Source organism: Pristis pectinata, chromosome 4 (assembly GCF_009764475.1).
Source record: "Pristis pectinata isolate sPriPec2 chromosome 4, sPriPec2.1.pri, whole genome shotgun sequence".
In the NCBI taxonomy this organism is placed as follows: domain Eukaryota; kingdom Metazoa; phylum Chordata; class Chondrichthyes; order Rhinopristiformes; family Pristidae; genus Pristis; species Pristis pectinata.
Genome location: NC_067408.1, coordinates 50031803 through 50058347, shown reverse-complemented (window position 1 = coordinate 50058347; position 26545 = coordinate 50031803). Strand labels below are relative to the sequence as shown.

General features: G+C 41.2%; 1 protein-coding gene across 1 annotated transcript in view; it reads right to left on the bottom strand.

Annotated features, from left to right (window-relative positions):
• LOC127569354 (slit homolog 3 protein-like) overlaps positions 1-26545 on the bottom strand; it is a 529163-nt gene that overhangs the window by 55261 nt on the left and 447357 nt on the right. Inside the window, exons 20-24 of the mRNA XM_052013912.1 lie at positions 21528-21663; positions 14493-14561; positions 4472-4543; positions 3268-3339; positions 555-626 (exon numbers count right to left, since the gene is read on the bottom strand). Coding sequence (XP_051869872.1) covers positions 555-626; positions 3268-3339; positions 4472-4543; positions 14493-14561; positions 21528-21663 — 421 coding nt within the window. The remainder of the gene's footprint in view (positions 1-554; positions 627-3267; positions 3340-4471; positions 4544-14492; positions 14562-21527; positions 21664-26545) is intronic.

Sequence of the window (26545 nt, the reverse complement as noted above, 5' to 3'; positions counted from 1 at the left end):
TAAATGGCATCCACCAGCACTGAGAGGGCACATACCCCATCAAAATTAAACCACCATGCTGCCTGGTCAACCATGTCACAGCAAAATGGCAAGAAACATAACAAAGGTTAAAATGAGATTTCCAACTGGTTTGCAAAAAAAAATCCCTGAAGTTAATTTAAGAAGGAATTGCGTGTTTTCAGTATGGTTGCTTGTGCTGTTGTAGAAAGCACATCTTCTACAATGTGGGAAGCTGCAGTGACCAGACTTAGAAGGGTTCTTCGCTTTAATCAGCATTGAAAGTCTAAATTCACAAATCTTCAGCTGAGGCTGTGGCATTACTTCCACACAATTCCTCAGAATTCCCAAGGTAGGATCCTTTTATTAAACCAAGTTATTTTAAGATCTACCAAGAACACAACAGATTTTTAAATTCTGATCTGAAATATTACCCCTTTTGCTCTCCGCTGTAATTAGCTGATCTACAGAGTATTTACCATTTTTAATTCATATGTTTAAGGAAAATTTTCAGAAGAATTTTTTAATGTGTAGGAAATGATGCTTCATTTACTTACAGGTGAGAGAGTGATGTGAGACCACTAAATGCTCCATTGGGAATGGTGGAGATATCGTTACCATGTAAAGTCCTATTTTAAAACAAAAATTAAAAATATATCACTAGCAATAGGCAAAATCTCTGTACAATACTAGATAGAGTAGTCTTATACATTTAAAGAATTTAATACATTAATGCAATTGGACTTTATGGAAAGTGTCAATTGATCCCAGTTGGCAGAATATCAAATGGATTTAAACAAGAAGTGATGGGTGAAATTGTTTTGTTTTCATCTAACAGGATAGCACACAGGGTAAGCTATCATATTACATTCAGCATCACACACAAGATAATGTACAGTTCACAATGCATCACACACACCAAATAACACATAGGTCACAGTGTGTCACTCACAAGAAAATGCAATAGAGCAGTGTATTATACACAGGATAACCCACTGGTTGCAATATGTCATACACAGTATAATGCACAAAGCACAACGAATTACCTATCAAATAATACATTAATGTGCAAAAGCAAATAGCCATGAACAATAACACAGGATAAGACTCAGGGTCCAGACTATTACAGAAAAGGAAGCACAATGTGTGCCAGATAGGATATTACACACGACAACTAATTCATCAGGCTATTCATACTCCATGCTACCAATGCATCAGATCATTCAGTTACAATTGCCCATTCCACCATTAATCTTTACTCCAGTTTATTTGCCTGCTTTTGTTCAGTATCTATTTATATCCTTCACATAACAAAAAACAATCAGTCTCCAGTTTTGAGGTCCAATTGACAAAGATTCAATCATTTTATATATAGGGCAGGTTACAGAGATTCCAGGCTTCCATTACACTAAATGTGGAAAAAAATGCTTCCTGCCTTTATACTTACATGAAGGAGCTCTAGTTTAAGATTATGCCCCCTTGTTAGTGCTCCCCTGCCTAAGAGTATAGTTTTTTTCTCTATTAACCCAAACAAGTTGCTTCATAATCTAAAACATTTCAATTAGATAAACCCATGGAACTTTGGAGAAACAAATTATTTGCTGGAGGAACTCAATGGGTTGAGCAGCATTTGTGGGAGGAAAGGAATTGACTAGGAGTGGTACTGTTGATCCTTCGCTTAAATTTGAAGATATTTGGAGTCCATTTATTCAATAGTTTCACATGATGTAGATCCCCTTTCAATAACTTTCCAACTTGGAGGAACGGACTTGACGACATAATATTGCTCTGTTTCTACTGAGAAATTTTAGCCCAGTTTTTTTCTTTTTTTTTGTTGTTTGTTTTTCTTTTAAAAAGTTCTTTTTTGTTTAGTTTATATTGTTTATAATTTTTTTTATTGATTTGTTTTTTTAAAATTTATATAATAAATCTTTTTCTTTCCTTTCTTTTATATTATATTCATTTACTAAGAGATCATTGGATCTACAGAGTTTTTTTATATTTTATTGTTCTTTATGATTATATAAGCTATGATTGTTATCCTGATCTCTTTGTATTACATGTATAAATATTGATGCTATATATCAATCTGTATTAATTTGAAAACTGATAAAAAGATTGAAAAGGAAAGGAATTGTCGACATTTAGGTCTGAAACCCTGCATTAGGGCCTGATTTTGACCCAAAATGTTGACCAATTTGGAAACAGGTCACCATTCCTTCAATATCACAGGCAGTTAATTCTGGAACCTTCAACCTGACAACATCACAGTGTATCTACACCAGTGATTCAAGAAGATGGTTCATCAGCACCTTCTCAACAAGGATAGATAACAATTGCTGGCCTTTTGTGTGATGCCCACATACTTTCAGCAAGGAAGTAACTGCAACAGTTACCATATCAATACTAACCCAATGTTCAAAAATCATCTTGATCTTATCCCTTTGCTTTTGCTGGTCAGACTGAAATGAACCTCAAGCATAGTGAACCAAGGCTCTCACTGGGAATTCTCATATTACTGAGTGAGTCTGTCAGGGAAATTACGTCCATCTCAGTGGAGAATGTAACAGGAAACCATGTCACATACAGGTCCTTCCCACCTTAAAAATGTCAGACTTATGTACAGCCCATACACATGAATGAGCATTTGGAAGACTAGTGGGATGGATTTGTATTGATTTTGCACCATCAGGTACTCCTGCAGGATTTTGCTATGTGAGGAACGTGTGCTAACATTATCCCTTTTATTAAATATTTTTATTCTCATTGACCTCAGGATGATGTTACAGCCATGCAGTTTATCATAAGATGAACGAGGCTTCTCTATTTTTCCCAGTACGTCCACAGTTATCTAGTGATTATGGTACGGACTAGGTGATGCAGAGGTTGTAGATTTCAAACAATACCAGAATCTAACACTTGCAAAGACTTGATTTGTTTGCTAGTATTCTTTGGAAAAGGAAATTAACAATTCCTATTTGGCCTGGACTAGATGGGCGACTTTGAGGAAATAGTTGCCAATAGCGACGCCACCCAAAAACAAAATTATAAAAAAGAACAGTATGTCTTACAGTTGAAGAATGGCATGGAGACAGCAAGAAAGGGTTGGAATGGGGGAAGGGAGAAAGAAAGGGATGACTGAGGTGAGGGGGGACAGGTACTGAGATGTGAGTTTGTTCCCCAGCAGTACCAAAGACCCAAAAACCCAGTTGTTCTTCAATCCTCAATGACCCAAAGCTTCTTTCAATTGACACCTTACTTTATACTCACAATAATCGTAACGACTTCAAACCATCAAAAGCGTGGACTGGAATGCACCTCAGCCGGTTGTAGCTCAAGATCCTGAAAAGAAAAGCCATTAAGAAGAATGATTATGGGCTGGTGGTGAGCAGAGCACAGAGAGGGCTTGTCAAGGTGGGAAGGAAGCAGTAGGTGGTGTGGGGAAGGAGATGTATTCAAAAGGGAGGGGGAGGAGGAGAAGGTGGTGAAAGGATTCTAAAAATATTAAACATTAGATATTTTATGCTGAAATGTCATTTCCCTCTACCCACTAATGAATATTTGGGATCAGTAATGTCCCTATTCCTTTTTTGCTGGGCTAGTTCCAATTACTATTAGCAGATGAAAGACAACTGTTAATGCAGTGTTGGCTGGCAGCTGAGTCATGCCTGCTCTGCTCTCAAAACAATGTGGAAGCAAGCTCACTTTACAGTCAGCCAGAGAAACCGCCAAACCTCTCAGTAAATCTAGGTTAAACTTGGAGCCTGAATCAAAGAAATAGAAGTGCCACAAGGCTCTAGAAAAATAAATTAAAAATGTTTTTTTAATCTCACATATCATGGCAACCTATGCTGTTTCATATGCTTACCTAAAATTATTAGCAGTAACACATCCTTTTATCAGCAACAAAAGGTATTTATTGAGATAAGATATTTATTTATTCGTCACATGTACATCAAAAGATGTGCATCTTTTTGCATTACTGAGAATGTGCTGGGGGCAGCCCGCAAGTGTTGCCATTCTTCTGGCGCCAACATAGCATGCTCACAAGCTCCTAACCTGTACACCTTTGGAATGCGGGAGGAAACCGGAGCATCCGGAGGAAACCCACACAGACACGGGGAGAATGTACAAACTCCTTACAGACAGCGGCCGGAATTGAACCTGGGTCACTGGGACTGTAATAGCATTACACTAACCACTACACTATAGAAGTATAGACATCCGATAACAACTGTAGGAACCGTATTTATATTAATAGAGTCAGATTTTAATACTGTTAGTAACTTAAACATCAGTAGCAAAAAACCCTTTCAAATAATAATGGTAATTTGTACATTATTTACAAAATTAACACTCAAGGGCATTATCAATAAAACACACACATCCACAGACCGGTTCCATAAACAGGATAATATACAAATTGGTGATGATATAATGTTGAAAGTGTTGGGAGGCTGGTGCTGATACTCACAGTGTTGAGAGGTGCGACATGTTGCTGAAGCTGGAATTACTGAGCATACTGATACTGTTGTTGCTCAAATCTCTGCAAAATGGACACAACACATGTCAATTTCTATCCAAACTAGCTTTGTGACAGCAAACCAACAACAGATTGCTAATCACTTCAAGGCCTTCTCGAGACAATGATAACACTGACAGCCCATCAAAAGACAAGGAGACGGAAGCAATTTTTAACCCACTATTTTGCTCTAAGCTTCTGTCTAAGTGTTGCCAAAAATAGGGGAAACTTGCAGTGCACATTGTTATGAATGTTTAAATCAACCCCACAAGTTCAGGTAAAGAAGAGTAACATCATGAATGGAGAATTGTCATGAGTTGCTGACTGATTTATATCATTTACCATTTATCTCACACATAATTGCACTTGACAACCTGCACTTTATTTTTAAGGAAGGATTGCATTTGTACAATTAACTCATCACTGAAAGTTAGGGCTTAATCTTATCAGTGCAAATCCTTTCCAACAATGTGACAATTATTAGTACAAGGCTAATTCATCTCTCCAGCCTAAATAGGGAACAATTTAAACTATTAAGTCTCTTCTTACATGTAACAAATTCTCAGAGGTCTGGAAAATTTCAAATTTTTAGTTTTTTTTGTATTTTTATATTTTATCTGTCTCTTAATCTAGTCTTTCATCCCTTCCATAACTTCCCCACCACACACCTAATTTAACTCCAATTCATCCAATCTCCATTTCCATCACTCTATGTCTTGTTTCTCCCCCCGATCCTTGAATCTCAGGGGATGGACTGTTAATCCTACCATTCATTAGAGTCTCAGATTCATGTTTATTAGCTTGCATTCACAGCAATTTATAGGACGGAAGGTGAGAAAGTAAAAGTTTAACTAATACCGCATGTTGGGAGACACCCTCCCCTGGCAAGGTTCAGGCCAATTTCTTTTCTAAATATACAGAACTGCAAACGAGCCTGGATTCAATTCTCCAGTGGTCATTAGATACAAGAAGCCCTGAAGACTAATATCCCTTACAACATCCTAGATTCTGGGTGACATGTGAACTGCATTCACCTTGAAACACTGCTCACGTAGAACAGGAAGTGTAAACCTTGAAATTCATTACCTTGTGTATAAAGTTTCAATGCACTGGTAATCAACAATGTGAGGCTAGGGAAAGGAATAGCAGTCTAATAGTTTTGTATGGGAAAATATTCATCTGTTTCAGTTAATTAAGGGCAATGGGGAATACAGCCTAATGGGTAATGCAAATCAAACCTTACTCTTCCATTACACTGTTAAATATTACAACAATAAACATTAGGCTGCCTCACCACATAGTCAGCAATTTATCCCCAGGGTGGAAGAATTCCTCTGTGTAGTGTTAACAAAATCATAAAACTGCCTCATTTGAAATGTGTTTATGATCCTGTTACATGCAATGCTTAGATAAAAATCTTCCACTGATCTATGAGCTGGAGAATGTTTTTGATCTTAGCATGAATAATTAAAAACAATGACTAGAAATAAAAAGGGCTTTAATCCCCGTAATCCTGGATTAAAGTTTTAATTAAAGAAACTAATCAAGGTGTTATGGAGAAGACTGATTTTTATAATCCAGACTGGGTACTTTGCTGTGTTGGGTCTCTGTTGGCAGCTGATGCTGTTATTTTGATAAATGGTGATTTTAAAAATATGCCCTTCAAAGAAAAGGACATCACATTTTACATCCGTTTGGAGTGGGCAGCGGAGTGAGAGGGAGCAGAGTGGTTGGGCTTTGGCTCAACGGGTTTAGGTGAGAACGGGTGAGAGGCGAGATTTATAGAGCCGGGGGTACGTTACTAGTTTATTTATTGTAGTTGCATTAGACAGTGCCATAGCAGTATGCATCTGGGATTAGTGTTATGTTTGGAGTGTTAGATGTGGGGACCCTGGGAGACTACCAGCCTCCCCGAGGACTACATCTGCACAAAGTGCATTGAGATGCGGCTCCTCAAGGAACGTGTTGAGATTCTGGAGCAGCAGCTCGATGACCTTTGACTGATTAGGGAGAGTGAGCAGGAGATAGACAGAAGCTATAAAGAATATGTAGAGAGTACCTCTCTGGCAGTCCCCCTCAAAAATTGGTATCTTATTTTAGATTCTGTTGGAGAGGAAGACCATGGCAAACAGGAGTTTGGCACTGTACCTGGTGCCGTGGTCCAGCGGGCAAAAGAAATGCAGTGGTCATTGGGAATTCTATAGTGAGGGGAACAGATAAGTGATTCTGCGAACCTGACAACAATACCCGGATGGTGTGTTGCCTCCCTGGTGCCAGGGTACGGGATGTCTCGGACCGGGTCCAGAATATTCTGAGGGCAGAGGGCAATCAGCCAGAAGTCTTGTTACATGTAGGTACCAATGACATAGGTAGAAAAAGAGAGGAGGTCCTGAAGGAAGAATACAGGGAGCTAGGAAGAAGGTTGAGAAGCAGGACCTCCAGGGTAGTAATCTCAGGATTACTACCTGAGCCACGTGCTAATGACAGTAAGAATAGAAAGACCTGGCAGATGAATGCGTGGCTGAGTGATTGGTGCAGGGGGCAGGGCTTCAGATTCTTGGATCATTGGGACCTTTTTAGGGAGAGGTATGACCTATTCACAAAGTATGGGTTACACCTGAACTCCAAGGGGTCCAATATCCTGGCAAAAATGCTTAATTTTGCTGTTGGGGAAGGTTTAAACTAATTTGGCAGGGGGAAGGAAACCAGGATGTTAGGATAGAGGAAGAGGTATATAGCAGCAAGTCCAAGACAGTGTGCAGTGAAGATGGAAAGAAGGACAAACAGGTGAGAAGACAGGATAATTTGCTGAACAATAGAAATACAACAAAGTCGGCAGCAGATACTGGTCTAAATGTACTATATTTAAATGCACGTAGCATTAGAAATAGGGTGGATGACCTAGTGGCACAGTAACAGATTAAAAAATATGACATTGTGGCAATCACCGAGTCGTAGCTTAAGGAAGGCTGTGAGTGAGAACTAAATGTCCGGGGGTACACAGTTTATAGGAAAGATAGGTAGGTAGGCAGAGGGGGTGGTGTGGCCCTGATGGTTAGCAATGATATAAGATCAATAGGGAGAAGGGACATAGGGTCAGAAGAAGTGGAATCTTTATGAGTGGAACTAAGAAATGGCAAGGGTAAAAGAACAACAATAGCAGTGATATATAGGCCCCCTAACAGCAGCCAGGATGTGTACTATAAGTTACAGCTAGAAATAGAAAAAGCATGTCAGAGAGACAACGTCAAGATAATTATGGGGGATTTTAACATGAAGGTGGATTGGGAAAGCCAGGAAGGCTGTGGATCTCAGGAGAGTTGAATTTGCGGAATTTCTACGGGATGGCTCTTTGGAGCAACTTGTTGATGAGCCCACCAGGGGATCGGCTGTTTTGGATTGGGTGCTGTGTAACAAACTGGAGGTGATTAAGGAAACTAAAGGTAAAGGAACCATTAGGAAGTAGTGATCACAATATGATTGAGTTCAGTTTCAAATTTGAAAAGAAGCTGATATCAGGTGTGTCAATATTTCAGTGGAACAAAAGAAATTACAGTGGCATGAGAGAGGAACCGGCCCAAATTTATTGGAAAAGTAAGCTAGTTGGAGGGACGGCAGAGCAGTAACGGATGGAATTTCTACAAGAAATGAGGAAAATGCTGGGTAGATATACTGTATTCCAAGAAAAAAGGTTATGAATGGAAAAATGGCACAAATGTGGATAACGAGAGAGGTGAACGCTAAAATAAAAGCAAAAGGGAGGGCAAAAATTAGTGGGAAAACAGAAGACTGGGAAACTTTTAAAAACTTACAGAAAGAAACTAAGAAGGTCATTAGGAAAGAAAAGATGAATTATGAAAGGAAGTTGGCAGACAACATTCAAAAAGATACCAAGAGTTTTTTTAAATATATGAAGAGTAAAAGAGAGACACAGGTTGATATAGGACCAATTGAAAACAGTGCAGGAGAGATTATAATGGATAACAAAGAGATGGCAGAGGAATTAAATGAGTATTTTGCATTGATCTTCACTGTGGAGGACATCAGCAATATACCTGATAGTCAGGGGTCTCAGGGGACAGAACTGAATTCAGTTAAGATTACTAGAGAGAAGGTGCTCGGGAAGCTAAATGGACTAAAGACAGATAAGTCTCCTGGACCGGATGAGGTGCACCCCCGGGTTCTGAAGGAGGTGGCTTCAGAGATTGCGGAGGCATTGGTGATAATATTCAGGAATCAATAGATTCTGGCATGGTTCCAGAGGACTGGAAGGTCGCAAATGTAGTTCCGTTGTATAAGAAGGGTGGGAGGCAGCATAAAAGAAATTACAGACCTATTAGTCTGACATCGGTGGTGGGAAAGTTATTGGAATCGATCATCAAGGATGAGGTTATGGAATACTTAGAGGTGCAAGGCAAGGTAGGCCCAAGCCAGCATGGTTTTGTGAAGGGAAGATCCTGTCTGACCAACCTATTGGGGTTTTTTGAGGAAATCTCGGGTAGGGTGGATAAGGGAAAGGCTGTGGATGTTGTGTATTTGGACTTTCAAAAGGCCTTCGGCAAGGTACCGCACAAGAGGCTGACTAATAAGATGAGAGGTCATGGAATTACAGGTAGGATATTGGAATGGGTGGAGCATTGGCTGGTAGGCAGAAAGCAAAAGGTGGGAATAAAGGAATCCTGTTCTGGTTGGCTACCGGTTACTAGTGGTTTTCCGCAGGGGTCGTTGTTGGGGCCGCTTCTTTTTACTTTGTACATTAATGATTTGGATTATGGAGTAAATGGCTTTGTGGCTAAGTTTGCAGACGATACCAAGATGGGTGGAGGAGTAGGAAGTATTGACGAAATAGGAAGGTTGCAGAAAGACTTAGATAGTTTAGGAGAATGGGCAAAGAAATGGCAGATGAGATTCAATGTTGAGAAATGTGCTGTTGTATACTTTGGAAAAAGAAATGATTATTATCTAGATGGGGAGAAAATTCAAAGTACAAAAGTACAAAGGGACTTGGGGGTACACGTGCAGGATACCCTAAGGGTTAACCACCAGGTCGGATCGGCAGTCAAGAAAGCAAATGCCATGTTAGCATTCATTTCGAGAGGTATAAAGTATAAAAGTAAGGAAGTGTTAATGAGGCTCTATGGGGCACTGGTGAGGCCTTATTTGGAGTAATGTTCACAGTTTTGGGCCCCTTATCTTAGGAAGGATGTAATGATGTTGGAAAGGGTTCAGAAGAGATTTACGAGGATGATTCCCAGAATGAAAGGGCTTCCTTATGATGAAAATTTGTCAGCTTTTGGACTGTGTTCATTGGAGTACAGAAGAATGAGAGGGGACCTCATAGAAACATTTAGAATGTTGAAAGGACTGGACAGAGTAGATGTGGTTAAGCTGTTTCCCCTGGTGGGTGAGTCCAGGACTAGAGGGCACAATCTTAGAATTAGAGGGTACCGGTTTAAAACAGAAATGAGGAGAAATTTCTTTAGCCAGAGGGTAGTGAAATTATGGAATTCTTTGCCGCATACAGCTGTGGAGGCCCAATCATTGGGGGCATTTAAGGAGGAGATTGATAAGAATCTAATTAGTCAAGGTATCAAGGGATATGGGGATAAGGCCGGCAATTGGGGCTAGGTAGGAATAGTATTAGTTTAGCTCATGGAGCAGACTTGATGGGCCGAATGGCCTACTTCTGCTCCTTTATCTTGTGATATCATTTGGCAGCATCTAGTAACAATAAAAGAACTGTAGATGTTGGAAATAAACAGAAAATGCTGGAAGAGTTCAGCAGGTCAAGCAGCAACTGTGGAAAGAGGAACAGTTAATGTTTCAGGTCCGAGATCTATCATCAGAACTTCGAAAGAGAGAAAACAAGTTAGTTTTAGAAAGAGAGAAAACAAATTGGTTTAAAGCTAACTTGTTTTCTTTCTTCAGAAGTTCTGATGAAGGATCCCAGATCTGAAACGTTAATGCAGCATCTCGTGTTCCTGCTTCAGATATAGTGATTATAGCTTCCAGTGCCACCTCATCAGTACTCCTGAGTGTTTTGGTGAGGCAAGAGTGAGGTGCAGGGTCAAGGTGTCCCTTCATTATCCCTTTCCAAAGATGGTGCTTTAAGATGCTAAATCAAAATATTCATTCATTATCAATCTTATACAGACAAATATTTATATTATACCTGCAGTTATGTGTAAGACATGTATACAATTTGATACAAGAGTAAGTTCATTGTTTTATATTCAGCATGGGGCCATAGCAGTTGGTATCATTAGCTTCTCAGATCCAGGGTCCTGAATTTGATGCTGGCCTAGGGTACTGTCTGTCTGAAGCATTCACATTCACCCCATGATTGCATGGGTTTCCCTGGTTTCTGGTTTTCTCCCACATCCCAACGATGTGCTGGTAAGTTAATTCGCTACTGCAAATTACTCCCAGCGTAGGTAGGGGTAACAAAAGAATCGAAAGGGAGTTAATGAGCAAGTAAAAGAGAATAAGTTGCAGCGGTACAGGAAACTGAGAAGCATTGGAATTGGAGCAACACACAAAAAGCTGGGGGAACTCAGCAGGCCAGGCAATACCTATGGAGGGAAATGGACAGTCAATGTTTCAGGTTGAGACCCTTCATCTGGACATTGTTCTGTGGGAGCCAGCATGGACTTAATGGACCAAATGGCCTCCCTCTGCATTCTAATAAGTCAGTCAGTAAAGCTCGTCCATTCACCACAACAAAGTGAATGAACCCAGGTCTCAGAACATGAAATTAAAAACAGATAATGCTGGAAACACTCAGCAGGTCAGGCAGCATCAGTGGAGAGAGAACAGAGTCTTGTTTGGACCTGAAATGTTAACACTGTTTCTCTTTCCACAGATGCTGCTTGACCTGTTGAGTGTTTCCAGCATTTTTTGTTTTTATTTCAGATTTAGAGCCACTGTATTTTTTTACTTTCACTCGGAACAACATGCACTTTTATAGCAGTGTGTATTTTATATTCTATACACAACTGCACTTGTAGTTAGCTCCATTACTCAAAGGAGCCATTGTTTCTGACGTAGGAGCAGTGTTACACTAGGTGCCCAAGTTCACCACTAACTGGGAAAGGAGTTCTATAACAACAAACATTTTCTGCATTCATATCGCATCATCAATGGTCCACAAATCTTTCAGGCGGATGCTCAAACTGACATCCAAATAATTTCTAAGGACCACCCATGTGAAACGTGTTTTATTTTAAATACACTTAATCAGATAATGATATTTTTAGTCATGTTTTTGAAGCCACAAATGCTTGAGTTAATTAACAACCCACTTTTGGTTCAGTAAGCCAATAATGGTTCTTTCTTTAAAATTCATGAATCATTACTAGTAATCTTATGTGCTTGCTTGAAATCATTTTTTGCTTCCAACAATTCTGAACACTCATTAGCAGTTTGGGCCTGAATAAAAGTAACAAACCATTGTTGAATTTTAAAACATTTACTAATCTATAAATAAAGTTAAACTTTAATTATGAAAACATTACCAATTTTCCTCCCCACTTTCTTCTGACTTCTAATTTTCAAGTTATGTTTTCAGAATGTAGCTCATCGAGTTTATAAATGGCTTAATGGAAGAGTTAGGGGCTGTACAGGTTGCTTCTGGTTTTTAACAAACTAAGTCAAAGATTCAACCCCAGCAGAGAACTAGTGAACTTGCAGGTCCAACGGCCAGCTTGGGCAGCTACTTTGGAAACTTACGAACCTCATTTTCTTCCATGGAAACATCACATACTAAGTACCAAGACTTTTCCAGGAGAAGGAGCATGGTAGGGCATGTGCTTGGCGGGACTTGGAAGGAGATATGATGTGTACAGAAAATATTGAGGTTCTGACTTTTCAGCAGCTTGTAGGGTAACGGTGTCCTTTCTGTGGTCAGAGAGTCAAGTGGCCAACAAAACAAAATAAATTAACCAGCACAACAGTGTCAAGTGCAGTCACAACTTCCATTCCCATCCCAATGGTAGCATCTGCACCATATTCTGGAACAGCAGAGAGGACAGGTCCCACTCAAGCTTCCCAGAGACCTAGTGTAATATTCCAGTTTTGATCATGTGGAAAGAGCGCTGACAGATATTTTTCAATTTTTATTTTTCTTTCACCCTCCTTGCACTTGCAAAAGACCTGCTGCCTTACCATTCACTGAATCTCCAGTCAACATTGCTGATTGATGAACAATATTCATATATCACTTGAGTCTTGGTGAATGTGGTAGAGATCTTCTCCTAACTCCCACCTCTGTCTCACTAGAAACAGATCTGACAAGGTGTGGACTGACCAACCCAGCCTTTCCTGGGCCTCTGCTTGCAAACAAAATGGTGTTCATTGCACCTTAATCCAATGCTGCTGACTTTGAGTAATTACTTGGAAATGAAGAATAAGCTATAGCCATCACAAGGTCATTGAAACATGCACATATGGATGCTCTGGAATGGTCCACGTGCTTCCAACCAGAGATGACCATCCAACAATTGGAACATAGGCAGCACATCTGTTTTGTGGAAGATTACCCAATTTCATTGAAAAAACTTTGCATTTTTTTATGGATGGCTTGAAGCATGAAAAGTTGGCTTCCCACATAAAAGGAAGTGGAACCAACCAGTAGGATCTTCCACTTGACAGGTTGACAAGTCAAGAGGCTGTGGTGAGGGCCAGATAGCTAGATCTCACAGGACAGATGTTTCCCAAAGTGTGTATATTGTGCCCCAGTGACATTGCAAAGCTTCTCCTCATGTGTCAGAAACAGATTATCAAGAGGAAATGGAACTGAGCCAAATAAACAAATATTATGAGGGCACACAAAAAGATTAGTCAAAGAGGTGGGTTGCACAAAGGATCTTTAAGAATCAAAACAAGGTGGGGCGGGGCAAGGATTTAGATCACATTTAGGTGGCTGAAGGAAAGAGCTGTATAAAACCATGGGGACTACCTAAGTACAGGAGAATTCCAGGATTAGGGATGTGGGAAAAAGATCTTATCCCAAATTAATTTCAGAATGGACTACAATGACAGCCTTCAAGTGGATTAACTAAAGAATTAGGTATTAAATAGAATCATGAGGCCATATACTCATGGTCCATATACTATGATGAATTTACAATTTTCCTTCAGATAGTTTCATATTTTCATATTTCCATAAACATAGATGGAAGACATTCAGCCTATCAAATCTGTGCCAGCTTTCAGAGCAATATCATCTGTCCCCCTTTAATTTTCCTGTAACCTATGGTCTTGCACATGTTCATCAATACACTTCTAATTCTCCCACCTTCTAGAGTAATTTACAGTTTCCAATTAACCAACCAATATATCTTAGGGAAGTGGGAGAAAACCAGAGCACCTGGGGAAACCAACATGGTCACAGGGAGAACAGTCAGCACCATAGGTTAGGATTGAAACTGGGTCAGTGGAGCAGAGAAGCTGCAGCATTAATTGCTGCGCCACTGTCTCACCCCTTGGTGTGTCTGGATATAGTGTGTTTCCCCTCTCAACTGCCAAGCACGTTGCAGCATCTGAAGAGAGGCTGCCCGAGTCCTAGCTGGTTTTGAAACCAGAAAGCAGAAAATGCTAACCCACTGTGGCACTGTTGTCATTTTTGAAGTTAACTATTCCTGCTAGACAGTCTTCTTTTATGTAACATCCCAATATTACAGCACAACACCTGATCCCCAACACTGAACTGCTGAGTTCCCACAGCCGCCTACCTTGCTGCATGACACAGACGGTACTGATTATGCACCAGGATGTGCACTGTGTATGAAGAGGAAGATCAAACTGACCTTCAGGATATCAGGGCCAGGTAAATCAGAATTACTGGACCAACGCGCTTCCTGCTATGCATTATTCTACCCAATTATTATATGAAGAATAATTATTTATTATTTAATGATGTGTCATTTGACAGAATGTAACCAGAATATTAATGAAGATTTGAAGTGTCACTTACAGGAGTGATAACTGCTTGAAATTAGACAGCTCACTAGGGAATGTAGTCAGTTGGTTCCCCTCCAAGTATCTGTAAAACACAACAGTTAACAATGATGGCACCTGTCCAGTGAGATTAACTTTCCTTAATGGGAATATAAATATTACCTCCAGAAGGCAAGGGGTTCAATGATTTTGCCATAAAACTGTTGAACAATTAAACAGAGACAGGGAAGAGGAGGGAGGGAGGGAGGGAGGGAGGGAGGGAGAGGAGGAGGAGGAGGAGGAGGAGGAGGAGGAGGAGGAGGAGGAGGAGGAGGAGGAGGAGGAGGAGGAGGAGGAGGAGGAGGAGGAGGAGGAGGAGGAGGAGGAGGAGGAGGAGGAGGAGGAGGAGAGAGAGAGAGAGAGAAGAAGAGAGAGAGAGAGAGAGGGGGTAGAGAGAGAGAGAGGGGGGTAGAGAGAGAGAGAGAGGGGACAGAGAGAGAAGGGGGAGAGAGAGGGGAGAGAGAGAGAGAGAGAAACAGAGAGATCAAAGATTATTTAGTCACACCTTCTAAGACACTCAGAACATTTAGAACCCTGCTTGGTAATTTAATTTGAGTTTAAATTAGAAAGTTAAACATTTCTTTTGCGTATGGCTCTCAGAAAGTGAATGTGGGACTACTAACTTGGAGGATCCCAGAAATCACTCTCCCACCCCACACATTCATTTAATACCTGCCCATCTCACAACACAAGGGAGATTGCCTTGGAACCTTCCAAAAAGGTAAAGGAGTTGCCGAACAGGAAATTGTGACGATCCAGATACTTATGGAGAATTGGATTATTTTGGAGCAGAGGTAGAAATTTCTTTTGTCAGAGCGTTGTGAATCTCTGGAATTCTCTGCCGCTGGGGTGGGGGAGGCCAGATCATTAGATGTATTTAAGGAAGAAATAGATAAATGTTGGCTGAGGATATAGAAAGCTGTGTGTTTTTCCGCAGGCTTTTCCCTTACAGGATCGGCCCAGGAGCCATTGGAGCAGTGGGTCTCTAACAGGTAGGGGCTGAGGATTTAAAACAGAGTGTTGATTGGTTGATTAGAGGGAGTGAGTACTTGAGATAATTGGCAGGGACAAATATAAGGAGGGGTGACTGAAGAGGAGCAGCCAGTGTGTGCTTGGCTCAGGGTAGGAGTGGAGCTCTGAGGCTTTGGCTCGAGAGGCTGAAGAAGAGCTTGCTCCCAGAGAGGTAAGGCCAGTAAGTTCCTTTAATTTAACTAATTTAGGAGTAGGTAATGAAGGCAGCAGCTAGGGCAGTCGTGCGCTCCATATGCGGTATGTGGGAAGTCAGGGACAGCACACTTGTCCCTGATGACTACACCTGTAAAATGTGCATTCAGCTGCAGCTCCTGACAAACTGAGTTAGGGAACTGGAGCAGGAACTGGATGAACTTTGGATCATTCATGAGGCAGAGGTAGAAACAGACAGGAATTTCGGGGAGATAGTCCCCCCCCAAAAGTCATGAGGCAGGTAGCTGGGTGACTGTCAGGAAAGGGAAGGGGTATAGACAGAAAGAGCAGAGCACCCCTGTGGCCATTCCCATCAACAATAAGTATACCGTTTTGGATACTGCTGGTGGGGACGACCGACCAGGGAAAAGTTGTAGTGGTCACGTCTCTGGCACCAAGATGGGACCCTCAGCTCAGAAAGGAAGGAGGGAAAAGAAGAGAGCAGTAGTGATAGGGTATTCGATAGTTAGGGGGACAGATAGGAGGTTCTGTGGGAGAGATCGAGAATCCCGGATGGTCTGTTGCACCCCTGGTGCCAGGGTCTGCGATATCTCAGATTGAGTTCTCAATATTCTCAGGAGGGAGGGTGAGCAGCCAGATGCCGTGGTCCATGTAGGGACCAGTGACATGGATAGGAAGGAGGAGGAGGTCCTGCAAAGAGTTTAGAGAATTAGGTGCAAAGTTGAAGGACAGGACCTCCAAGGTCACAATCTCAGGATTGCTACCCACGCCACATGCTAGTGAGGCTAGAAATAGGAGGATCATGCAGCTAAATACGTGGCTAAGGAGATGGTGCAGGAGGGAGGGCTTCATGTTTCTGGACAATTGGGCTTTGTTCCAGGGAAGGTGGGACCTGTTCTGACAGGATGGTTTGCACCTGAACTGGAGGGGGAATAACATATTTGAGGGTAGATTTGCTAGTGCTGCTCTGGGGGTTTAAACTAGATTTGCAGGGGGAGGGGAACCAGAGTGTTAGAGCAGATAGTGAGGTGGAGGAGGAAAAAGGTTGTGCAGGGATTGCGGGTATAGACAGAAATCAAAGGTTTGTATGTGATAGAAATGTTCTCAGGTGCATCTATTTCAGTGCAAGGAGTATTGTAGGTAAGGCAGATGAGCTTAGGGTGTGGATTGGCATGTGGGATTATGGCGTTATTGCTATTAGTGAGACTTGGTTGCAGGAGGGGCAGGACTGGCAGCTTAATGTTCCGGGGTTCTGTTGTTTCAGACGTGATAGAGGGGGAGGAGTGGCATTACTAGTTAGGGAAAATATCACAGCTGTGCGTAGACAGGACAGCCTGGAGGCCTTGTCTACAGAGGCCATATGGGTAGAGCTAAAGAACAGGAAAGGTGTGGCCACACTAATAGGGTTGTATTATAGACTGCCCAATAGTCAGAGAATTGGAGGAACAAATCTGTAGAGAGATAGCAGACTGATGTAAGAAACAGGAAGTTGTAATAGTAGGGGATTTTAACTTTCCACATATTGACTGGGACTCCCACACTGTGAAAGGGCTGGATGGCTTGGAATTTGTTAAATGTGTTCAGGAAAATTTTCTAAATCAATATATAAAGGTATCAACAAGAGAGAATGCAATACTTGATCTCCTATTAGGGAACCAGACAGGTCAGGTGACAGAAGTATGTGTAGGTGAGCATTTTGGTCCAGTGACCATAATGTCATTAGTTTCAAGTTAATTATGGATAAGGATAGGTCTGGTCCTCAAGTTGAGGTTCTAAATTGGAGAAAGGCCAATTTTGTGGAAATGAGAAAGGATCTAGGAAGAGTGGAATGGGATCAGTTGTTTTCTGGTAGGACGCGTTCAGTAAGTGGAAGGCCTTCAAGGGTGAACTTCTGAGAGTGCGGAGTTTGCATGTTCCTGCCAGGATTAAAGGCAAAATTAACAAGCATAGGGAGCCTTGGTTTAAGGGATATTGGTGATCTGGTTAAGAAAGAGGTGTATAGCAGGTATAGGCAACTAGGAACAAATGAGGTACTTGAAGAGTATAGAAAATACTAAAAAAGGAAATCAGGAAGGCAAAAAAGACATGAGGTTGCTTTGGCAGATAATGTGAAGGTAAACCCGAAGGGTTTCTACAAGTATATTAAGAGTGAAAGGATAGTAAGGGACAAAATTGGTCCTTTAGAAGATCAGAGTGGCCGTCTATGTGTAGAGCCTCAGGAGATGGGGGAGATCTGAAACAGTTTTTTTGCATCATTATTTACTCAGGAAACTGGCATAGCGTATCTGGAAGGAAGGGAAACAAACAGTAGTGTCATGGAACATATAGAGATTAAAGAGGAGGAAGTGCTTGCTGTCTTACAGCGAATAAAGGTAGATAAATCCCCCGGGTCTGACAAGCTATTTCCTTGGACATTGAGAGAGACTAGTGTAGAAATTGCAGGGGCCCTGGCAGATATTTAAAATGTCCTTAGCCACGGGTGCGGTGCCGGATGACTGGAGGGTAGCTCATGTTCTGTTGTTTAAAACAGAATCTAAAAGTAAACCAGGTAATTACAGGCCAGTGAGCCTGACATCAGTAGTAGGTAAATTATTGGAAGGTGTTCTGAGGGATCGGATATCCAAGTGTCTGGACAACCAAAGGCTGATTAAGGATAGTTAGCATGGCTTTGTGTGTGGTAGACCATGTTCAATAAATCTTGTAGAGTTTGAGGAGGCTAACAAGAAAATAGATGAAGGAAAGGCTGTGGATGTTGTATTCATGGACTTTAGTAAGGCCTTTGACAAGGTTCCACATGGGAGGTTAGTTCATAAGGTTCAGACACTAGGTATCCATGGAAAGGTTGTAAACTGGATTTGAAATTGGCTGTGTGGGAGAAGACAGAGTGGTAGTGGATGATTGTTTCTCAGACTGGAGGCCTGTGACTAGTGGTGTGCCTCAGGGATCTGTGCTGGGGCCATTGTTGTTTGTTGTCTATATCAAAGATCTCAATGATAATGTGCTAAATTGGATCAGCAAGTTTGTTGATGACACTAAAATTGGAGGCATAGTGGACAGCGAGGAAGGCTTTCAAAGCTTGCAGAGGGATCTGAACCACCTGGAAAAATGGGCCAGAAAATGGCAGATGGAATTTAATGCAGACAAGTGTGAGGTGTTGCATTTTTCGAAGGACAAATCAAGGTAGGACATACACAGTAAATGGTAGGGCCCTAAGGAGCGCAGAGGAACAAAGGGATCTGGGAGTTCAGATACATAATTCCCTGAAAGTGGCATCACAGGTAGACGGGGTTGTAAAAAAGGCTTTTGGCATCCTGGCATTCATAAATCAAAGTATTGAGTATAGGAGTTGGGAATGTTATGGTAGGGTTGTATAAGACATTGGTGAGGCCAAATTTGGAGTATTGTGTGCCGTTCTGGTCACCTAACTATAGGAAGGATATCAGTAAGATTGAAAGAGTGCAGAGGAGATTTACTAGAATATTGCTGGGTCTTCAGGAGTTGAGTTACAGGGAAAGACTGAACAGGTTAGGACTTTATTCCTTGGAGCATAGAAGAATGAGGGGAGATTTGATAGAGGTTTACAAAATTATGAGGGGTATAGATAGAGTTAATGCGAGTAGGCTCTATCCACCTAGATTAGGAGAGATAAGTACGAGAGGATGTGGTTTTAGGGTGAAAGGGGGAACATTAGGGGGAACTTCACTCAGAGTGGTGGGAGTGTGGAATGGGCTGCCATCTGATGTAGTAAATGCGGGCTCACTCTTAAGTTTTAAGAATAAATTGGATAGATACATGGACAGGAGAGGTCTGGAGGGTTATGGACTAGGTGCAGGTAAATGGGACTAGTGGAATAACGCTTCAGCACAGACTAGAAGGGCCGAATGGCCTGTTTTCTGTGCTGTAGTGTTCTATGGTTTGAAAGACTGAAGAATTGAAGGTTTGTACTGAAGAGGATTTGGGGCCAGCAGAGATCAGCCATGATCATATTGAATGGCAGGGTAGGCTTGAAGGACCAAATGCCCTACTTCTGCTCCTACTTTCTAGTGTTGGGTGGAGAAAACAACAAATGAATTGTTTTTTCATTGCTGGAAAAAAAAATCCCTTGGTCTCCTTGCACCTCTTTAACTGGAGTGTGGGAGAAGAAATCAGTGAGATATTGCCAAAAGGCATCACGTTACTGGAAGTGTTGAGTGGAACATCAAGTGGTCTCAGAGTATCTGATTCCTTTGGAAACTATGCTGAACCAAATTTAAACACTTCCAGTGCTTCCCATTCATTGCATGAAAATCCATAATCTGGAATATCTGTCAATTCTATGAGAGCTGTAGTTTTTCATATTATAACTTGTTTATTTCTTTGGAATTTCAGGCTTCAGAATGATTCCATAACTCAAATAAAATTGTGATAACATCATTGTGTCATAGCCTTTGGAAACAGAAGACCAGGATTTTACTTTCATCTTTAGTTTCTTCACATTGAACTCTCAGACCTCAAAAGCACAGTGTGGTAAAGAATCACAGAACTATCATGACATATAGGAAGACTTTTCGGCCCAATGAGTCCATGCCGGTTCTATGCAGAGTCTTCCATTTAGTCACTTACCCTGGTTATTTTTCTTCAAGGCTTTTCCAAATCCCTTCAAAAGACATTATTGACTCTGTTTCCACCAACTTCATGGGCAATGAGCTCTGGTTCATCACCATTCTCAGCATAAAATGGCTTTTCCTCACAGCCATTCTTATCTTTTACCCTTTAAACTTAAATCCAAGTCTGCTGGCCCTTGAACATCCACTAATGGGAATAGCTTTCCTCTATTTATTCTGTCTATATCAATTGTGATCTTGTACACCTTAATCAAATCTCCTCCCAACTTTATTCCAAGGAGAAAAGCTCCTAACTCTAGAGCTGAAATCCCTCATCCCCGAAACTATGCCAATAAATTTCTTCTGCACTATTTCTAGGACCTTCATATTCTTTCTAAAATATGATGATGAGAATTGGATGCAATTCTCTGGTCATGGTTTATGGAGGCACAGAGTCATAGACACATACAACATGGAAACAGGCCCTTCAGTCCACTGTCCACACCAATTATCAACCACTCATTTACACTAATCTTTCATTAATCCCACTTTTTATTCTCCCCACTTCTCATCAACTCTTCCAAGATTGTACCACTCTCCTACACACAAGGGACAGTTTCCAGTGGCCAATTAAACTACCAACCTGTATCCTTGGGATATGGAGACCAGGCACCTGGAGGAAACTTGCACGGTCACAAGGAGAATGTGCAGATTCTGTACAGATAGCGCATGAGGTCAGGATTGAACCTAGGTCTTTGGCTCAGTACCACCCCTTTTTATGCCAGATTTTAAATATTTTCAACAAAAACTCCCTGCTTTTGTACTCAATGCTTCTACTAATGAATAGCAGGATCTCATGCATATTACTAACCACTCTCAACATGGACCACCATTTTCAGTGATTTATGGACCTGACCTACTAAGTTCCTGTACACCCTTTAGAACTGTGCCATTAAGCAAACCAATATTGTCTTTGTTCTTTGTCTCAAAGTGTATCCGTTCCACAATGTATTAAATTCCATCTGCCACTTGCCTGCCCATTGTCCTGGTCTATCTATGTCCTCCTGCACCCTATTACTGTCCTCCTCACCACTTATGTCTGAGCTTTGAGTCAATGAATAAAAACGTGCCTCTTTTTCCACGACAGTTGCCTTTCCAAGATAACATAAAAAATAATAAGAGATTGAAAATAAAAGCAGAGATATAAAGATGATGAGGAAGTTCTGCTCAAAGCTTTTACTCACATCTCAGTTGCATCCTTGGGAATGCCTTTAGGTAAGGTGCGGAAGCCTCTGTTACTGCACCGCACCACTGTATCAACACAATTACAGAGTTCAGGACATCGAGGGCCTGGCAGGCAGCTGCTCTCATTGTTATCTGCTGTAAGGACAAATTACAATAACTATTGGACTGACCTCTTTACCATCTGAGGCAGCAGCATAATTATTTGAGGAGGTAGCAGATTATCATTCCACAACTATATTGCCATGGGAACATACACTCAACTCACATGGCCAGCTTTGCCATCACATTGGCCACTGCAGCAATACATATACAAATTAATATACTGTAACAATGCCTTGCAAATTGTGATAATAATAGTGGAGCTATTACTCCATGAAATATAGTGCACTCACATTTAATTCTCATCAACCAGAGGATCTCTCTCACCTGACATTCCTCTATTATTGTCTCCATTAAAATTGTTGGAATTAGAATTTGATGCAAAAATTTCAAGGGCAAGAAATCAAATCTGGTAACACCCATTTCTTTGGCAAATGTGTCTGCCTTTGAACTCAAAAAATGGACACACTTCTGACACAAAACTTGTTGGCTGGCATTTAGGTAAAGTCTTCAGCAACCAGACACTTCATTTCTGTAAGTACACAGATGTGGCAGATCACATTGTTGCTCTTGCTGCTTTTTTTGCAGCTTATCACTCCTGTTGACACCTTCTCATAACATTTCCTCAGCAGGGTGAAGTTAAGCAGCTTGTCTTCATATTTAAAAGATAAGTCTGTTACAGATTAGTCGTTGGTTAATTTTTTTCAGACCACCACCACAGCTCTTTATACATAGATGCTTTCAATAGTTATTTCACATTTCACAGAGAGTGATGCGCCAGGTTGCTGAAGGACTTTTTTGATGACTTCAAGGCTTTTAGACAAATCAATTGCTCCCACGCAGAGTGCAGATGAAACTGTGGACTCATCTTGGAATGAGCTGAGCGAAAAAGCAGAACATTTCCAGAAAAGGAAGCGCTCCCAGCAAGAGGTCATATCTGCTCAGGGTCAAATTTAGCCAACAAAACATCAACTCCAGTTGAATTGGATCTCCCCCTTTAAAAGGGTGCAGGTTGGAGCCAACCAATGTACAGCTAAAAGGATTTTGAAACCCCTGCTGATGCTTCAGACAATCATCAGCACAGTGAGAGCAAGCTCATTCAGAAATCAAGCGGCCACCATAACAACAGCATGTAAATTTGGGACATGGTGCATTGTCACATCCTCACTGTCAAATTTCTTTGAGTTTTTAATTAACACTCAGTATATGATTAACATTTTTGCAGTATATAAGCTTATAATTGTAATTCCGTAATTCATAATGTGGCTGAGTGGAGGAATGGAATCCCAGAATTACCTCTCAAATGGAGTGCTGGGGTGACAGGGCCAGGTTCGTGAGACACTCCAGCTGCTATGAGTTTTGTCCCAGTTACTATGGATCCCTTCCCTAACTTGTTAGACTTTTCTCTCCTGACTGTTCAAGTTGTTCAGTAACTAGTGGTGAGGAATGCGTCTCACTAATCTTATAAAATGGACAGGCATAGTTTCCCTTGAATGGCAAAGAGGGCATCAGTTAAATCTGATGGAGCATGTCTCCCAGCTTCAATGACTGACATATGCCGGTATCCCCTAGCCCACCAACAATGGAGGCCATGCCCCTACACAACGGAAGAGAAACCAGCCACAGATTCACTTCTTACTGTCCACCCAGCCAATCCTTCCAAAAGATGTACAGATATCTTCAGAATTGGGCTCAGCTGTGAATACCTGCACAGGTAAACAGCCGTTTCAGGCGTTAACACCCAAATCACATGTCAGGGTACCTGTACTATTGAGACTGAACATGCGTTGACATAAAGATAATGAAACCATCAGAACCACATGAATCCTGTGTCATGATCTGGCACACAACAAGTTAAAACTGTATGGAACAATAAAACAACTCATGAAGAAAAGGTAAAATGAGACATGACTGGCCACCAGAACAAACAAAGGCCCATTCAGAAACCTGTGCAAGAACCACAAGTTCAGTGTACACATGTAACGCTGCTGCTTTCTCTCCTCTCCCTATAGCAGCGGCTTACACTGACTTTTGGTCCACTATATATCAACATGGTGCAGTATTCCAGCCAACTGGCCCACTTCATGTACCCACATATACAATGAATTCTGGAACACTGCTACACACTGAGCCTAGTTCTGAAGACCATCTGTGCACCACTTGGAAGGATGAGCTGGCTGGACATTAGGAAACGAATCCATGGCTGGTTTCCACCTACATTATCTAAGGGCACTGAACTGAAGTCTCCCATACCACTGAGCCAAGTGATACCTGCTCATTAGCAATGTTGCTCATATTGCAGACACATGAACTGTGGCCAATTGGCTCAAAAACCAGTTGAACACATTCCTGCTGTCATGTCTAGCATGGGTCAAACAGGAATGGGAGACTTGGTTGCTTTATTTTAATCCTCTCCTTATTGCTTCTGACTGGAATTAACTGGCTTAACAGGGATTGTGAAATGCTTCTGGATCTTTAACCGATTCCTTGGTGAGACAGACCAACTAGTGCAGTGTTTACCAGCTGAACCATATGGGAGCTAAAACAAGGAGAACAGAGCTGAATATATCCTGTGTTAAAGGAAGACTGGTGTTCTTCCTTGGAAAGGAAGACTGGTGTTCTTTGGCTGGCAGGAGTAAGTGCCAGGCAAACCCAACTGCAATGGAGTTATGGAACGTGCAACAGTGTGGTTAAGTATATCATCATTGCATCACCTGGCAGAAAACCTGGCTCAAAACTCATTGGTTACTAGTCAGCAAAGGTCTCTGCCCTCCCCTATGCTTTTAAGATGTAGACCACTCAGAAAAGGCACTGCCAGGTACAGGAAAGATACCAACAATGCTATCTCTGCAAAATCCTTCACATCCACTGGCAGGTTAAGTCAATGAATGTCAGAGCCCTCTCTCAGGGTAATACCCTCAGCATTGAGGCCTTAACCATACACAGTTGGTTCCATTGGATAGGTCATGTCATTCGTATGCCCAATACCAGATTCCCAAAACAGATACTCTATTTGGTACTCTATTACAGGAAGAAATCACCAGGCAGACAGAGGAAAATATTAAAGGATGTTCCTGGGAATCTCAGGTCCACGACTGAAAAAAGTTGAGAAGGAGCATTCAGGATGGTATTTTGAACTTCAGTTTCATGTGTCAGGAGTATATGAAAGCTCTGCATAAACTACAAGAGGAACACACCACCTCACAAAGTGCCCAATTCAGTCCAATATTTCCTGCCCCATCTGTGGAAGAATGTGAGATTCATGCATTGGCCTTGTCAGTCATCTCAGATCCCACATAAATGGGATGGTAGCATGTGATCCTCAATCCAAATAACTGCCCAAGAAAATTGCAGTTGAAACCCGCATAACAAAGACAAGGCATATCATGGGAAAAATGAGTCTTCATTTGTCAGTACCAAGTACAGGCAAGAATATTGGCTGCCAGTTGTTCTCACGGTTACACACTTCCCTCCATTTTAAGACAGTGGAATGGATACAATTTCATTTACAGTTAGTGCTAGCAATCAGAGGCAAATTTCTTCCACTGCATCTTTGAGGCAAAAAAAATTTGCTGGCAAAAAGAACAGCTTGTTTTTAAATAGCTTTTAAATAGACACCAAGCCTGTCAGGTTCATGTGAGAGAAAACACAAGTTTTGTTCCTCTTCTCATAGAGTTGTACAGAAATGGGCCCTTCAGCTCAACATATCCATGCCAACCTTTTTGCCCATCTACATCAATCCCATTTGCCCGTATTAGGACCTTATCCTTCTATGCCTTGCCTATTTAAGTGTCTGTCAAAATGCCTCTTAAATGTTCTGATGAATGTTCATTGAAATTTTAGCCTCTTCACCACTTCCCAAAGCTAAATAGAAATCAATATCTAAAATTAATTGTCAAAAACAGAATAGTTTTTAAATCTCCAGCACATTGTGCAGTGAAGCGAGTGCAGAAATTTTTTTCCATGCTGGTATTAACCTCCTCGGTAGAACACCATCTGATAATAAATTACAGTAGCTTTGCAATAGAAACAGGGGGGAATGGACATCAAAAGCATTTTCACATCTTATAATAGCTCTCAAAGGGAAGGAATAAAGGAATCAAAGGAAAGACAACCCTCGACCTCATGATACTATCCAGAAAAATAAGTCAATGAACGTAATTTATAAAAATGAGTGAGTAGGAGTTGGAAGTGGGGCTCGGATGTTTTCGTAATATGTCTTAATTTTTGTAAACAGCTGGGAGATACAAATCTGGTTACTCATGCTGTGCCGAGAATCAAGATGAAAGAATACATCAGAGGCATGAGTATGTCAAATGAATTTTTAAAGAAAAACACTGTTTGCAATCCACAAAGGTATAGCATAACACAATTATACAAAATATTTATTCTGATGATAAAATCTTTCTACTTATCTCTTAAAAGTACTAAATTATAACTGGGAACACATGGTGATTTGATTGTAGAATACATGATTTCTAGGGGTCAAAAGAAAATGACAGATTATTTCCCAGAGGGTGGCCCAGTGAGCTGATGATTAAACAGTCTAGAATTTCACAGAGGCCACATGCATTGCTGCTCCCTTACTCTTCTGTAGCAAGGAACTGCAGAACTACTAATATCAAGTGTTAATTGCTTTTATAATTTTATTTAATTTGCCAGAATTTTCCTTTCCCATTTTTTTCTCTTAATTTCTCACAGAAATTTTAATTTTATTATTATAGGTGGTCTTGTCTAATGTGCCAGGATGTCTATTTCTCATGTATGAACCTGGGCAGGCTATTTGACTGCAAAACCTTCAGAACTAAATTGTGATGCAGGGCTTGTACTGATGCAGGGTTTTGACCTGAAACATCAGCAATTCCTCTACCCCTACAGATGTTGCTCGACCCACTGAGTTCCTCCAGCAGATTGTTTC